The sequence below is a fragment of the Entelurus aequoreus genome, linkage group LG02 (assembly GCF_033978785.1).
Source record: "Entelurus aequoreus isolate RoL-2023_Sb linkage group LG02, RoL_Eaeq_v1.1, whole genome shotgun sequence".
NCBI lineage: Eukaryota > Metazoa > Chordata > Actinopteri > Syngnathiformes > Syngnathidae > Entelurus > Entelurus aequoreus.
In genome coordinates this window covers 67,605,229-67,623,425 of record NC_084732.1, presented here as the reverse complement: position 1 = coordinate 67,623,425, position 18,197 = coordinate 67,605,229, and the positions used below count along the sequence as shown (strand labels likewise).

General features: G+C 41.1%; 1 protein-coding gene across 1 annotated transcript in view; it reads left to right on the top strand.

The window, feature by feature from the left end:
- The window catches only part of strc1 (stereocilin 1), a 67,172-nt gene that overhangs the window by 14,816 nt on the left and 34,159 nt on the right, over positions 1-18,197 (top strand). Inside the window, exons 6-10 of the mRNA XM_062036397.1 lie at positions 2,172-2,237; positions 2,320-2,430; positions 2,568-2,722; positions 4,870-5,056; positions 5,328-5,443. Of these exons, the coding sequence (XP_061892381.1) occupies positions 2,172-2,237; positions 2,320-2,430; positions 2,568-2,722; positions 4,870-5,056; positions 5,328-5,443 (635 nt within the window). The remainder of the gene's footprint in view (positions 1-2,171; positions 2,238-2,319; positions 2,431-2,567; positions 2,723-4,869; positions 5,057-5,327; positions 5,444-18,197) is intronic.

The window sequence follows — 18,197 nt, the reverse complement described above, 5'->3', positions numbered from 1 at the left end:
CGTGCTGTGTACCGGAGGAGGAGTCTGAGGGAGTGACGCGTCCAGGCAGCGAAGTGACGCCCTCTGGGCGGCTTCCGTCTCCGCTGACGCGTCCGGTACTGCGGAGGTGTGGCGATGTCCTCGGGCCATACGGAGTTGATAGGGACCAACTTTCCGTTAGGACCTCATAACAGGTCCTGGCGCTCTGAGGGGGAATAGCGATGAGTCTCCGCCTCCATTGTGCGCAACACCTCCCACGTACCTTCGTCCATCTCCTCGATTTCCGTTGCGGGAGAATTGTATTCTGCTGGCTTCCAACTGTAACGACTTGGTCGCATCGTGGTGCGAGGTTGTTCTACCAGGAATGCAGACGGCTTCGGACACAGTGTGCAGGTAGGAAAATGATTTATTTGAGAAACAAATCATACGGGAACAAACAAAAACCGTGCTCATAGCACTTAAGACAAAAAGAAAGGGGCTAGCGTGGGAGCTAGCAAGAAAAATAGCCTAGCGTGTAAACTAGCAGGAATAGAAATAGTCGTCAACTGTTGTGTCAAGCAAATTAGGAAGCCAGACCGAGTGAGGCCAGGGCAAAGACTAAATAGCCCTCTGATTAGTGCCCGGACAACAGGTGAGTGTCTCGAACACTAACCAGAGGTAGCTGAGCGCAATCTGCAGTCATGGCAACAGAAACAAACAAAATCAAGGTGCTGAAAACACACGTGACTGAAAACATAAACAAACTATGATCCGGGCAGTGGATCATAACAGCTATAACCCTGTCAGAAATCTGTTTAGCACCCCAACCCCCAATCATTTTAGGTCCTTATCATGAAAAACCAACCGTTCTGACCTATCGGTACATGCTTTTATGTATTTGGGATCTACACAAGTCCCGAAAATATCAAATCAAACCGAGGAGGCATGGTGTAGATATTCATAAAATAATCTTGCCTTCCTACAAACTTCTTCCAAAAGAGTCGTTTGGAATTCGCCCCATCTGTGATGTCTAACTGGTGACGTCAGTGGATTTTTCTTATGTTGTAGAAATTCCACCACAAATTCCACCACAAGACAGCCCACAAAACGGGACAGCTTTGTGGCAGCCAATCGTCTTCACAAGTCTATCTTTGCTAAGCCTATCACAGGGCTGAGTCCATTTTTCTGTGGCCAATTACCCAACCTGGTACATCTTTCCAAACGCCTATCAAATGTCCAGCTCCAATCACAGCTCGAATGCAAACTTTTTTGGCCCGCCCTTCCAGAGCAAATTGAGCTGTTGCACTTGTCTTTGCGGCAATGATGCGGCACTTTGTAGCCTATAGGCTTAATACTATTTTCACTATGAATCATTTATTAAGTTATTATGTTGTGATCCGAAACAGCGCATAGTTGTCTGTTTTCATTCATAATGCACATGGATAAATACACCTGTTGTCGCATTTAGGATGTATTGTCTGTCTTTGCATGTGAAACAATTTTACCATCATTGCTTGTGTTAGGCTTAACTATTTTGTTTAATATTCTTTGGTCAAATTCAGTTGAAACTACTTTCATATCAAACATGCTTGTGCTGTGTATCATAAAGTTTAAGTTAGGTTAAAGTACCACTGATAGTCACACACACATTAGGTGTGGTGAAATTACTCTCTGCGTTTGACCCATCCCCTTGTTCCACCCTCTGGGAGGTGAGGGGAGCAGTGAGCGCTCGGGAATCATTTGGGGATTCAACACCCAATTCCAACACTTGATGCTGAGCCAAGCAGGGAGGTAATGGGTCCCATTTCTATCGTCTTTGGTATGACTCGGCCGGGGTTTGAACTCACGACCTACCGATCTCAGGGCGGACACTCTAACCACAGGGCCACTGAGCAGGTCCTAACTGATTTCATTGAAAAAATGAGAACTGAAGACATGAAAATCTATTATTTTTTTAGCGACCCCACAAATCGGTCAAGCCCCCCTTAGGCCCAGCAGAGAAACAAATCCTGGATGACAAATCCTGGATTTGTCCCTGATTCGGCCAATGGTCTATTTGGAGAGAGTACTTGTAACCAAAGATGTGTGAACATGGATACATTATTTAGGGAAATGTGACTATGTGCATGGAAACATACTGACTGACACATCATTCAGTTTTCGTTCAAATATTGCTATGAACTGATACTTACCAATATATTTTACCTTTGCAGACAGCACTAACCAGCTTGATGCAAACAGCACTGGATGCAAGCAGTAATGAATCCCTCATCATTAAGGTACATAACGATAATTCAAATAATACATGCATTAATGAAGTCCAAGTGTTACAAGGAGGTTTTGACACATTTGTGGTTGTAGGAGTACTTTAAAATACCATTGAGCAGCCTGAAGTCTGTGTTTAGTGCAGCTCACATCACCACTGTCAGGATGATTCTTCAATATTATGCCAGAAACAAGGATACACTGAAGGTGAACAATCACACAAGGCATGGTTTGTCACTATTTTCCCATTTATTTCCATAATTCATCTTTTCTGAACACTTCAGTACTTTGTTCGAAGTCCTGCTTACTCACTGACTGGAGTTGCCTGGATTGTGTTTTGTTAGTTGCCAGATAAGTACCTGTCAACCCTGACGGCCGTGCTCTTCCAGAACCACCTGGCGAAAGACGGAAGTCTCTTCTCGGACCTGACTCCACTTTTGGAGGTGGCCAGTCCAGCTGACATCCACTCTTTGCCTTCCCTGCAAAGCAACCTTGACGTGTATGAGAGGCCATCTGTGCAGCTAAGCCCCAAACAGAAGCCGACATGCTTGTGCTAATATGATAATGATAACGACATGTGAGCGTTTGTACACTGATAACATACATTGGTTGGTACTAATTACAATGATTACCCCATGTAATCATTGGGGTTGTTTTTTTGTCAACTAGCAAGCTATTTAGATAGTTAACTACCTAGACAACTAGCTAAAAAACTAAGAAAGTCATGAGCGGATTTCCATGAAACTTTCAAGAAATCAAATACGAAACAACTGTGATTAGATTTTACGCCTGGTTGAAATAATTTCTACCACTGTGCTACTTTACCTTTACGGTTTTCTGTCCGACTGCTAGCGGAGACAGACAAGAGTGTTCACTTGATTTGTTTTGTTCAGCTGTAGATTACTCAGAAAGTCATGGACGGATTTTCATCTACCTTTCACGAAATGTCCGAAATGGGATAAGGAACAAGTCATTACATTTTGGGGTTGATCCGGATAATTTCCATGACTTAACTTTACGTTTACGGTACGCGCTTCGACTACTGTGTGTGAATTCCAGTGGCCCCGCCTCCACTCACAGACAAAAAGACAGTGGATTACTGACAAGAGGGTTCACTCCTTTTTTTTCATTTCACTATAGATGATTTAAAATGTTATGAGCGGACTAAGATCTACCATTTAGGAAATGCCAGAAATGGAATAAGAAACTATTGATTACATTTTGGGGCTGATCCGGCTCCCCCTGGATTCTGGACATTTTTACTATTGGGAGATACTGTAGGGCCTGGCAGAGGTCTGCGCTCTAATGATTACATAAAAAATACAGTTTAAAACAGACGTGGGCAAAATACCTGGGCATGCGGCGCATTAAGATTTTCAATCCGGCCGGTCGGCCGGACGTTCTCCATAATTTTTTTAGACCTTTAACATCAAAACTGAGGCCCCAATATGATGTGCAGTGCGGTTTTTAAATGACCGTAAGTCTTGAACTATAGAAAGTATTTCAATGGTTGTAATCTGCTGTTATTTCGGTAATCTACGTCACAGCAGCTCAGACAAGGAACAAAGCAAAGTGTTTGTCAAAAGTCTGTCAAAAGTTTGTTTCAGAGCAGCGAGCCCAAAAACGCGTGTGTCAGAAACAGATGCGGAAGCAGATTTTTACAACAAAGTTCTGCATAAAAATTATAATATATCATATTGTAGGTGTTTATTACACATTGCATTCATATTTTGCTGTTTGTTCCATTTTTGTTGTGTTTTGCTTGATTGTAAAATATGTCTATCGATGAGCTGCTCTGAGAAGTAAAAGAGGAGCGATGTTCATACGTTGTTAATATTCAGTGTTTTATTGTTCATAGTTAATATTGTAAATCCCACTTTCTTTATTTTAACCTCTTAAGGCCCAAGCTGTTTTTTTACATGCTTTTTTTTTTAATTTCTCTTAGCTATTTGGGCTTATTGGACCCTAATTAGAATAAAAATTAAAAATCATCTTTTGATATGATGTACTTAGTCCATAAGTACACAAACGTGTACTTCATGTGTAGTCACATGCTAATTTTTATTTTTACACTTTTTTTTTCCAAATTCCATTGTATGTTATAGTCTTCTGACACCACCAGATAGCAGTGTAAGTGTCCATATGTCGGCATAAGACCCCAATTCAGTAGTGTACACAATTTTGGAAATAAGAGCTAAAAGGTGCTGTCCACGCATGTGGCCAGTAAGGCCTCTAGAGGTTGTTAATGTACATTTTGGGTGTCCCATTCAGTAAAAAACTGTAAAATTCCATTCCGTTTTTTTCCAGGTGGTCTGTCATAACGGACATTGTGACTTTTGGTATTAGTGTTCCTGAAAAAAAGGGACCCAAACACACATACTGTACAGCATTTTTACAACTAAATGTGTATATATAATTTATACACACATACTCACTGTCCCCCCAGATACATGTTCTTCTCTCAATGTGGCCCCCGAAATATTTATACCATATATTTATATATGGTATAAAAGGATTCCAATATTAAAATAGTCTTCCAATAATTTCTTATAATGAAGGCAAAATTTTCGTTCAAAGTTTTAAATAATATTTCATAACGTATAAAACTGTACTGTAAACAATTATGTGTTTTGTAATGTTCTCCAGGAGGGAAACCATAAACAGAAACTTGGGCCGAATGTCTGCGGACCAGCGGCGTGCCTTCGGACTGTGGTACAGCAAGGTTCTGTTACCCTCCAACATCACGGCAAGTCATGAGTCACTCATCAGGGACACTGGAAATGTGATCACTTACCTGCCCTTCCACAACTTCCAGCATCTATCACCTGCTCAGGTAACTATCCTCTTGATCTGCAACACCAGGCTGGGAAACAGGACACTGTCACTTCGATTTGTCTCACGGAAGACCTGTCACAGACTGGACAACCATTGTTTGCTTGTGATGAATAAATTAAGAAGAGGACATTTAGAACTATGTTAAAAAACAAGTTACAGGCCCGGGCTTTTCGTCACATGTGCACTAAGTCTGATAAAAAAAAAATTTTTGTATCATTGTTCAATGAAAATGATCGTGATAATTGTGTTCTTTGATCTTTTGTCCCCAGTTGTTGAATGGACTGGATGTCTTGCAACAAAACGACCTGAGTTTCTTGAAACAGGAGTTTGTGGCACAAACCATTACTGGCACCTACAGAAACTTGACTGCTCAGGACTTCACCAGGTCAGGCTACATTACAAAGAGCAGAGCAGCAGGTCCTATTTGTACTAAAAAATTTACCCCATTTTTACTTTGGGGTGTAATTACTTGTGTTGCCAGCAGTTTACACGCCCATCAGTCCCTCAAGGATTTTGCGGGCTATTTTTGTGTGATTGTTGCAGCCTAAAATGCCTGAAGCAACTTTCTGAAAAACCTTATTTTTAATTTTTTTTCAACAACATTGAATCAACTTGTGATTTTATTAATTTTATAACCTTTACCTCAAAAATCACAGGATTTCAACAGAAATTAAAAAGCTAATACTGTATTGATGTTTTACTCATTTTATACCACACTTACCCAGACACTAAATGGTAGCAGAAGCTCATTCTCAGAGCTCATTGTCAAATTATTGTACCATTTTAAATATCAATCAATCCATCATCAATTCAATTGTATTTCTATAACCCTTAGTCACATGTGCCTCAAAGGGCTTCACAAACTCATGACATCCCATGATCCGAACCCATTTTTATGTATCATATTATTATTTTGATTGTATGTTATATTATGTTATGTTATTTTCATTTATTATGCGCCCCCCAACCAACTGTTACATCAGCCCGGGGCGCATTGTTGCGTTGACCAGCATTCCTCCAATGGGGAATTCAAATTGCTAGTCTCTCCCAGATTCTTTTTATGGCAATACGCTGATGTTTATATTCAATCAACAGGCAGTAATTGGTATTTTGTGGTTTATTCTCCAAGCTTAGAGGACAAACTGAGACCAATCCAGCACACCAGCGTTCCCCAGATCGGTCTCCCCTCAAACCCCCGGAAGTCCCGTGATCTTCCCTCTGTCCCTCGCCCCCACTCGCTTTGTTTAGAGTACTCCGAGTTATCTCTACTCTGACACATTCCAATCTAGAAGGCCAACACCTTACTATGAGACACTAAAGAAGGAAGAATACTAGCTATTCTTTATATGACTATAGGAGTTTAGAAAGAAGTAACACTTAAATATGCATATGATTCTGATCTGCTTCCAACAAGTCCCCCTTTAAGATCTTCTAATAAGATCTTTATTACTTGTACAAAACTTATAAAGCACGCCCCACATTAAAGTCTTAAAGTTACCACTTTGCTAGACCCCCTTTAGTGACACTTAGCACAAGGGGCTGTGCCGTTCTGGATGGTCTCGAGGGAGGTTGTTCAGCAAGTCCCTCAACTGTGTCACGAGTCAGGTTGGTTAGTCTCAATGGCGGCGGGGAGTTAGAGAGGCCGCTGAAACAGGAGTTCCAAGGGGTGTTAATTTGGTGACTGGGGTCACCAGTCTAACCATAGCACAAAGCCCAACGGCTGACATCGGGATTCTAATGTACAATCTGTGCTCCTCACAACACCAGAATAAGTCAGCTCGTGCCCAAGGGCCTATCCTTGAGCCGTCTATCAGTGTGGTGTACCAGTAACGGTTAATGTCACCCAATTTGTTGGGGGACGAAGAGGGTCCTGTAATTTGAAAAAGCGTGTAATTCAGCTTTTGGGCCACAAAGGGAAGAAGTCGGGTGGCATTGTCAACAGAAGGGTACACATGTCAGTCAACTTAAAAGGGGTGGGGTAAGTGTGGGAAAAGGGACGTCCAGCGGAAGAAGCAACACAGTCACCCAGGTTTTGGCATCCACGTGAGCCACAGGTTGTCTGCACCTGCTCCTAAGGTCAAAGGTCAAAGTTACCAGGCCTTCGGTGGTGATGTCATTAGCACGCACAGATGTGAGCCTTTGAAACACCACCGAGGTGGGGTGGTACTTTAGGTGCTACAGAGGGTGTAGAGGTAGTTAACGCCCTCTCAAGGACATTAATTTTAATAATTCCTTTAGCGTCTGTATCAGTCGAATACTAGTCGGGTGTAACATCCTGCCTTTCGTCTATCAATATTAGAGTAATTTAGGTAACAAAACGGGGATAAACATCAAACTTTTCACTTAATGTAACGACACATATAGTTATGCTGAAAACAAGCAAGAAAAACTAAGAAACATTTAGCATACTGGATTGGTCTCACACAAGGATATACAATATAGAAGTTGAAAAGAGTAATGTAGGTAGAAAATGTCTCTCGTCTCCTGGGCTGAGGGGCAGATGTTGTGGCGATGTCAGCAATGACATCCCCTGGTGATCTGTCAGCAATGACATCCCCTGGTGATCTGTCAGGTTCTTCAGCTGTAGTGCAGAGGTAGAGGTGGTACCAGGTGTCCCCTCCACCAGCCAGTCGAAGGGCGTGGGACGTCCGTTCCACGACCTTGAAGGGACCAGTCCACCTGAGCTCCGTCCACTTGCGGGTTGATGACCTTGATCTTGACCCTCTCAGCGGGCGGAAGGGAATCTGTACAGAAGAACTGGCACACAAATTCTGCAATTTTTTGTGTAAAATACCATTTTGGTTTTACGCTGAGTCCTCCTTCCATGGGGGGCTGCTGGTCCTGTGAATGGCTGACCTGTATGCAGCTCATAGGGTGAAAAACTCTAAGGGCAGTAAAACAGTTTTATTCACGGACCTTCGAATGATCATTAACGCTAATTGCAACATGTCAATCCAATTAAATTTGGTCTGTGCACAGATTTTAGCCAATTAGTTTTTGATGTTCTGGTCCATCCTTTCAACCTTGCCTTGGGACTGACGATGGTACCCCAAACCTGTGTTCTAGTCCGAAAGCCTTTTCGACCAAGGCTAAGTGAGTATTTTTTTTAAATGGTTGCCGTTGTCTGACCAAATCTTTTTGGGGAAACCATGTCGGGGTACTAGGTCATTCACAAGTCATTTAATTACTGATATTGCATCCTCTTTTGAGGTTGTTGTTGCTTCCGGCCAACCACTGTGATTGTCAACACAAGTCAGTACGTACCTTTTCCCTTGTACCGTATTGATCATATCAGTGACATCAAAGACTATACATGGTTCACCCTCACCTCCTCCATATTCTAAATTTGATCTACTAAACTACTATCGATGTGTAAAATCGTTATTTTCAAATTAAAATTAGTTATAACTTCTTACCCACGGGAAAAACGTTAAAACTATGGAATGTGTCAGAGTGGGATGATTGTCGATTTTGTTCCAAGGAGTCTGTATCCACCCTCACTCACCCCCTTCTGTTTCTGAAAAAAAGGACTGTGTTTAGTCATACTATCACTTTCAGAAACATCTAAGAAGAAGGTCAGCTAATAGTCAAGTAGCGGAGGGCAGGTCATGTTTGAGGTCAATGATTGTCTCTTCAGCCTCTATGGTCCACTGGGGGGTGTTGTTAGGGTAGGGGACCCCTTAGCAATATCACAATTAACTCAAACTCATCTGAACCCTAACTTTTATGTAACTTATTCAATATGGTGAAAGTAACAAAATATGCTTATATTTATATTGTCACCAATACTAGAAAAATACTACCCTTATGGCGGATGCTTTAGTAATAGTATTTTGAAATTTTACCACACCTGGTGGCCCCAATAATTCATTAAGTCAAGCTCATGTTGTAGAAAGTTGAATGATGCAGACACGTTTGTTACTGAATACTTTCTATCAGACTTCTGTCTTGACGACTATGTGTATGTAATGAGCAACTATAATTCTTTGATATGCTTAAATGTGTAATGTGTCGTTTTAGCTCAGTTGTTGTGTAGCTGCTAGCTCCTCGTAGCCTACAGGTGTCTAAAGTGCAGCCCATAGTTATGAGTTTAACATAACCATGGGCTAAACCTAAACAATTGAAAATGTGGTATTTGGGTGTCGGTGTAATGTTTGGCAGCTACGCCGTGTCTTATCATTGGACCTAAGTTCTTTGGTTTTGTAGGCGAGACAGAGAGCAAGGGAACAATGTGGGACACTATTGTGTCCATCTTATACCATGCTAGCTGTTGCAAAGATAGGTCAACATGAGCAGCCACACCTTGAGTTCCAACATATATAAAAAATCATAACATATGGCGAGTCGGGTGGCAGAACACACGGAAGCATCTCAGTCAGTCAGGGTTTTCACCGTTAGAGCAGTTGGATGTCAGCCATTCCTGTTGTTTCAGGCTGTGGTATGAGCTCATGGAGGAGTCTTGGTAGTGGTGTCGCAGCTGGGTGGTTCAGCCGTCAGGTAACACCAGGAATGTTCCTTCTTTGCGATTTGAATGTCAGGGTACAGTCTGTAAAGGAGGTCCAGCAATCTGAACCGGAAGTGCTTTGGTGACAGGTAACCTTCTTGTGACCCCAGCGAAGCCTTCGACCTTTAAAGAGGAAACACACAGTTTTTTTGGTACCTCTGCATTCAGAATCGAATGGGTGGCTGATAAAATTGTCCGTTGACACTCATGTCCAGCAGGGGTCCTGTCGGTACTTCCTGCTGCGGCTCCTGATGTGGGCGTCCTCTTACACGCCTTTGTGTTCGTTTGTTGGCACGACGGAACCTTTCCTGTTCGGAAATGTTCGGACAGTCACGACTCCAGTGACCAGGCTGGTCACAGCCGAAACAGTGTCTACCCCAGACCGGCTTTGAAGCATCGTGTTGTCCACCACCCGAGTCCAACCGCACGTCTGTTGAGGATTATTTCCTCCACCTGTTGGAACTCAAAAGCAAGGTCACCCACTGCTGAATATACCCTAGCTGATCTTTGACCTTTTGGTTCTTTTAACCTTTTATCTTCAGCGATCTGTGATTTAAGTAGTCATTTCCTTGTTGCTCTGTCATTAGCCCTATTTTGCATGGGATGAATAAAATGTCCTGCCATATATTGTTTTTGGCAGCTTGTATATCAGGGTTAACTTTGTCCAAAGTGTTTGGCCAAAGGTTCCCTCCTGGAGGTACAGGTGGGAAAGCAAGGTCAACAATGGCTTGCATGTATGCATCGGCAAGAGACTTATATTGTAGTATGTCCAAAGTGTTAATGTCATGTGTCAAAAATGTCTGCCGGAGAAAATGGTCAGACGTGTACAAGGGGTTAATTTTCGGAAGCAGGATTAATCTTAGAGGGGGCGTGTTAATACCTCCTTCTCTTGTCACTGGAGTAGGGGGCGGTGTCCTAGTCAAAGTCTGGGCGGGTCGTTTGAATCGTCTTGCGCATGCGCGGCAGACAAAAAACCAATCAGTTCATTCTGTCATTAATCATCGTTTCTTTTGCTGCATTTCGTTTTTCCACGTAATCCCCGTTTACTTTTATCATACGCCAAACTCTTAAATTCTCTCCCTGAGTGTTCCATTTTCACCAGCGCGCACACACACACACACACACACACACACTCACACTCAGCAGCACACACACACACGAGCACGCGTAAGCACTCCCGCTCACACAAACTCACACTCAGCAGCACACACACACATGAGCACGCGTAAGCACTCCCGCTCACACACACTCTCTGCGTTTCACTTTACCATAAAACTTCCAGTTACTTTTTTTAAATTTTATTTTACCAGACGTTTGAGTTCACGACTTTTCGAGTATTGTAAACTCCCTCTTAACCCTTTCAAGGAACGTTCTCTTTTTTTTCTTTTTAAACTATACCTGCTAATTCCATTGTCGACAACCGTACATTCAATTGATCATCAAACAGTAATGATTCATCACATTTTCCCCAGCCGCCATCACATTCTTGTCTGTCACACTCCTTGGCCATTGTGTCTATTTTTTTTTTTTTCAGGGGCCTCGAACCCCTGAAGGCCTTTAAACCCCAAACCATACGGCGGCCTTTAACCCCGTTAAATTTATCGTACAATATGCAGGCCTCTAACCTCCATATCATACGAGGGCCTTTAACCTGTTACTCTTTTAGGCGGTGACCAACTACCCAGGGTGAGCCACACCCAACTATTAGTTTACTCGTCAATGAAACTGCCCGTCACGGTAATCGAGACACAATGGCGTAAGTTGACCACTTATTTACAATTTTAATGCAATGGCAGGCTCGGCAAAAATGCAATCAATCTATCAAAATCACCACTCTGTGCCTGGGATTACAAAACAGTGTTTGACTTACAGACTTCAGGACAGACTCCTAACGCAGATTTTATCTAAAAAGAAAGGTTATGCTTACCTTGAATTGGCCAATTGAGTCTGTCCAGAAGATTGCAAGAAGTCATCAATCAACAGCGTGCCATCTCGGACGAAGCCCCCAAATTGTTGCGTTGACCAGCATTCCTCCAATGGGGAATTCAAATTGCTAGTCTCTCCCAGATTCTTTTTATGGCAATACGCTGATGTTTATATTCAATCAACAGGCAGTAATTGGTATTTTGTGGTTTATTCTCCAAGCTTAGAGGACAAACTGAGACCAATCCAGCACACCAGCGTTCCCCAGCCCGGTCCAGATCGGTCTCCCCTCAAACCCCCGGAAGTCCCGTGATCTTCCCTCTGTCCCTCGCCCCCACTTGCTTTGTTTAGACTACTCCGAGTTATCTCTACTCTGACACATTCCAATCTAGAAGGCCAACACCTTACTATGAGACACTAAAGAAGGAAGAATACTAGCTATTCTTTATATGACTATAGGAGTTTAGAAAGAAGTAACACTTAAATATGGATATGATTCTGATCTGCTTCCAACAGTATATATGTATTTTATGTATATTTTATGTATGTATGTATTATAATATATTATTATGTTTAATTAGTATTGTATATATATATATATATATATATATATATATATATATATATATATATATATATATATATATATATATATATATATATATATATATATATATATATATATACATACAGTACAGGCCACAAGTTTATGTACTTAACAAAAAAAGGTGAACTAGCTGAAAACATGTTTTATATTTTAGTTTCTTCAAAATAGCCACCCTTTGCTCTGATTACTGTTTTGCATACTCTTGGCATTCTCTCGATGAGCTTCAAGAGGTAATCAACTGAATGGGTTTTCACTTCACAGGTGTCATAGTTTTGATGCTTTCAGTGACAATCTACATTGTATATAGTCATGAAAATAAAGAAAAGGCATTGAAATGAGAAGGTGTGTCCAAACTTTTGGCCTGTACTATATATATAAATACGTCTAAACCAGGGATGTCAAACTCATTTTAGATCGGGGACCACATGGAGAAAAATCTACTCCCAAGTGGGCCGGACAGGTAAAATCACGGCACGATAACTTAAAAATAAAGACAACTTCAGATTGTTTTCTTTGTTTAAAAATAGAACAAGCACATTCTGAAAATGTACAAATCATAATGTTTTTTTGTTTTTTTTACACTTACATGTTGTGGTTAATGGTATTCTATCTTTATTTATCGTTATTTATTCTTTCTGAATAAATTATGTGACAATGTTCATCAATCAACTCAAGCCATCCATCCATGCATTTTCTACCGCTTCGTTGGTGTTAATATTTCAATCTATCAAGATACAAAAATAATATCAAAATGAAATTACAGGATGTTATTTATGTAGTTTGCTCATTTTCCTCAACTGGTGCACTAACATCATGTGATTTATCTTTTTTATATACATAGCATAATCTACAAAGATACAAATAATTGATATTGCGACATCTAGTGGACACATTTAGAACAGCAGTTTCTTTTATTCAAAAATTCCGGCTCATTTTTATACTTAGCAAACTCATACCGCGGGCCGGATAAAACCTGTTCGCGGGCCTGAACCGGCCCGCGGGCCGTAAGTTTAATACCCCTGGTCTAAACCCAATTATACATAAAACTAGTAATTATTATAACCATAGAAAGAAACACCACCAAATTCGTCCTTATTTCCCGCTGTCTGCTCTGTTGTCCACACGTTGCAGACATTCTCGGTGTACGTTTTATACTTGAAAAATGTTTGTCCATCTTAACCATTCATTTAAGATGGAGCATCTGTGCACTTTTGAGAGCGAGCTACAGCTATAGAAAGGAACCAGAAGTTGGTCTGAGTCACAGTTTGCAAGGTTTTAGGCTTGTTTTTGAATTTGTGGTGGATTATTTGGGCTTCGGGCTTTTCTGTTCTTCTCACAATAAAGCACAACCCAAACGCATCGGTAGTTAATTTGTCCTTTCTACACGCGTTTTCTGGTTTGCGCGCCCCGGTCGACCTGACACGCCCCCAAACACTCACGCAAATGAAACATGTGCAATTACACCGGAGCAAGTGACAAGTGATCAGACAGAGTGAGAGTCAGTGGCAATAAGGGGGTAAAATGTAAAAAAAAATATAACTACAAAATTTGAATATATGCATTTTAAGAAAAATATTATAACAGGAGAAAAAGAGAGCACTAAAAGAGTGAATCCGACCTGCCTTTGGAAAATGTCTCAAGGGCATCCTGCCATTTGTGCAAGTTTAACTTATCATATACCAAAAAACAAGATAAATTGCTGAGTTAAAAATAGCCACTTATGTAATTTGTCACACATTAATGGGTGCTGTTCATCATCTTGTTGAACTTCGGGTATTCACACTGCTTCACTTTTTCCACATTGTCCTTTGTCGCAGCCTAATTCCAAAATGGAATACATTCATTTTTGTCCTCAAAGTTCTAAAGACAACACCCCATAATGACAATGTGATATTTTTTTTTTTCAAAATGTTGTAATTTATTAAAAATAAATAAATTCACTGGTACATAAGTATTTACAGCATTTGCTCAGTACTTTGTTGATGCACCTTTGGCATCAACCATCTCAGCAGTAATCCACCAATCAGGCCTGTATGGTATAATGGGCAGATGGAAGCCATTTCTTACTAAAAAAAAATGCCAAAAAGCCGCTGGAACACTCTGAGACCATAAGAAACAAAGTTCTCTGGTCTGATGGGACAAAGATTGAACTCTTTGGTGTGAATGCCAGGCGTCTTGTTTGGAGGAAACCAGGCACCGCTTACAGTTTTTTCTAATTGCTTTCACACTAAATGTTAAAGGCCTACTGAAACCCACTACTACCGACCACGCAGTCTGATAGTTTATATATCAATGATGAAATCTTAACATTGCAACACATGCCAATACGGCCGGGTTAACTTATAAAGTGCAATTTTAAATTTCCCGCTAAACTTCCGGTTGAAAATGTCTATGTATGATGACGTGTGCGCGTGACGTCAATCGTTGAAACGGGAAGTATGCGGACACATTGAATCCTTTACAAAAAACTCTGTTTTCATCTCAAAATTCCACAGTATTCTGGACATCTGTGTTGGTGAATCTTTTGCAATTTGTTTAATGAACAATGGAGACTGCAAAGAAGAAAGTTGTGGGTGGGATCGGTGTATTAGCGGCGGACTACAGCAACACAACCAGGAGGACAGAGATGGATAGCAGACGTGCTAGCCGCCGAACTCACCTTAAAGGCCTACTGAAATGAATTTTTTTTATTTAAACGGGGATAGCAGATCTATTCTATGTGTCATACTTGATCATTTCGCGATATTGCCATATTTTTGCTGAAAGGATTTAGTATAGAACAACGACGATAAAGATTGCAACTTTTGGTATCTGATAAAAAAAAGGCTTGCCCCTACCGGAAGTAGCGTGACGTAGTCAGTTGAACATATACGCAAAGTTCCCTATTGTTTACAATGATGGCCGCATGAAGTGAGAGAGATTCGGACCGAGAAAGCGACAATTTCCCCATTAATTTGAGCGAGGATGAAAGATTTGTGGATGAGTAAAGTGCAAGTGAAGGACTAGTGGGGAGTTGAAGCTATTCAGATAGGGAAGATGCTGTGAGAGCCGGGGGTGACCTGATATTCAGCTGGGAATGACTACAACAGTAAATAAACACAAGACATATATATACTCTATTAGCCACAACACAACCAGGCTTATATTTAATATGCCACAAATTAATCCTGCATAAAAACACCTGCGTGTTTGTTATGCTAGCTCCTAGCTCCTCTGCTAGCTCCTAGCTCCATAGAACACGCCAATACAATTCAAACACCTGATCAACACACACAATCACTCAGCCCAAAAGACCGTTTACCTAACCCAAGGTTCATAAAGCTTATATATTTTTAAAAAGTTACGTACGTGACGCGCACATACGGTCAAGTTATCGAATGTTTAGCAGCCAAGGCTGCATACTCACGGTACCTGATATTCAGCTGGGAATGACTACAACAGTAAATAAACACAAGACATATATATACTCTATTAGCCACAACACAACCAGGCTTATATTTAATATGCCACAAATTAATCCTGCATAATAACACCTGCGTGTTTGTTATGCTAGCTCCTAGCTCCTCTGCTAGCTCCTAGCTCCATAGAACACGCCAATACAATTCAAACACCTGATCAACACACACAATCACTCAGCCCAAAAGACCGTTCACCTAACCCAAGGTTCATAACGCTTATATATTTTTAAAAAGTTACGTACGTGACGCGCACGTACGGTACGGTACGTGTTATGCTAGCTCCTAGCTCCTCTGCTAGCTCCTAGCTCCATAGAACACGCCAATACAATTCAAACACATGATCAACACACACAATCACTCAGCCCAAAAGACCGTTCACCTAACCCAAGGTTCATAAAGCTTATATATTTAAAAAAAAGTTACGTACATACGCAAAAAAAAGCCAAAGCTGCATACTCACAGTAGCACGTCTGCGTCTTTGTCATCCAAATCAAAGTAATCCTGGTAAGAGTCTGTGTTGTCCCAGTTCTCTACAGGCGTCTGTGTATCCAAGTCAAAAGTCCTCCTGGTTAGAGTCTCTGTTATCCGAGTTCTTCCATCTTGACTGCATCTTTCGGGAATGTAAACAAAGAAGCGCCGGCTGTGTACTGTTGTGGCTGACTACGTTCGAAAAATACGTCCATTTCGCACCGACAACTTTCTTCTTTGCTTGCTCGGCTTCCTTCTCCATAATGCAATGAACATGATTGAAACAGATTCACGAACACAGATGTCCAGAATACTGTGGAATTATGAAATGAAAACAGAGCTTTTTCGTATTGGCTTCAATGTGGAAGGCATACCCGTGTTCGCCGGTTTACGTCACGCGCATACGTCATCCTCAGAGGCGTTTCGAACCGGAAGTTTAGCGGCAAATTTAAAATGTCACTTTATGAGTTAACCCGGCCGTATTGGCATGTGTTATAATGTTAAGATTTCATCATTGATATATAAACTATCAGACTGCGTGGTCGGTAGTAGTGGGTTTCAGTAGGCCTTTAATTTCCTCTGTCTCGCCGACCGTATCTGTGATCGGGTGAAGTCCTTCGGCACACCGTCGATCGCTGGAACGAAGGTGAGCACGGGTGTTGATGAGCAGATGAGGGCTGGCTGGTGTAGGTGGATTGCTAATGTTTTTAGCATAGCTCTGTGAGGTCCCGTTGCTAAGTTTGCTTCAATGGCGTCGTTAGCAACAGCATTGTTAACCTTCGCCAGGCTGGAAAGCATTAACCGTGTAGTTACATGTACATGGTTTAATAGTATTGTTGATTTTCTGTCTATCCTTCCAGTCGGGGATTTATTTATTTTGTTTCTATCTGCATTTGAGTCCGATGCTATCACGTTAGCTCAGTAGCTAAGAGCTTCGCCGATGTATTGTCGTGGAGATAAAAGTCACTGTGAATGTCCATTTCGCGTTCTCGACTCTCATTTTCAAGAGGATATAGTATCCGAGGTGGTTTAAAATACAAATCCGTGATCCACAATAGAAAAAGGAGAGAGTGTGGAATCCAATGAGCCAGCTTGTACCTAAGTTACGGTCAGAGCGAAAAAAGATATGTCTTGCACTGCATTCTAGTCCTTCACTCTAACGTGCTTCATCCACAAATCTTTCATCCTCGCTCAAATTAATGGGGTAATCGTCGCTTTCTCGGTCCGAATCGCTCTAGCTGCATTGAAAACAATAGGAAAATGTGAGGAGCCTTTCAACTGTTGACGTCACGCTACTTCCGGTACAGGCAAGGCTTTTTTTTAATCAGTGACCAAAAGTTGCAACTTTATCGTCGATGTTCTCTACTAAATCCTTTCAGCAAAAATATGGCAATATCGCGAAATGATCAAGTATGACACATAGAATGGATTTGCTATCCCCGTTTAAATAAAACAATTTCATTTCAGTAGGCCTTTAAATGTTCACACAGTTAACAAAAGTCTACACACAGTAAACAAAACCACTGTGCAGATGTGCCTAATATTAGGCATAGACTCTGCTTAACAGTTTTTGCGAAATATTACACACAATGCTTTACACACACCTTCCCATCTTGCACACAGATAACGATTGTTATACACACGTTTTCACACTTTACGCACACACTAGGATTGTGATACACACATCTTTATCTCCAGATTGTTTTTCAAACCTTCTTATTTGTCTCAGATTTTAATTTGTACTGCATACCATTGTTGACTACTGTGATATGTTACTTTACCTGACTGGTAAAAAAATACACATTTTCAGTTTGCAGCATCATTGTTGAGCACTTCTTGAAAAGATTAGAGGATAGTTTTACTTTCTCTTTAGGTCCTTACGTATAGGCCCACTTCAAAGTAAACAATGACGATTGCTATGGATTTGCCCACATATGTTGTCAAGTTACAGTAATCATTCATCACATATGCTAAAAAGGTCGTGCAAAATGCCCCAAACATGTGATTTCTTATAGTAAAATAAGGGTTTTTACAAATGTGTTTTGTATTTATCACTGTTCTGGGTAACTCACTCCAATAGTGTCTTATCATTTGAAGTCTGTGTGAGTGAGATGACAATAAAACTGCATTTTTACAAATGCTTGCTTTATTTTGATGAATGGGCATATGTTTTGACCGA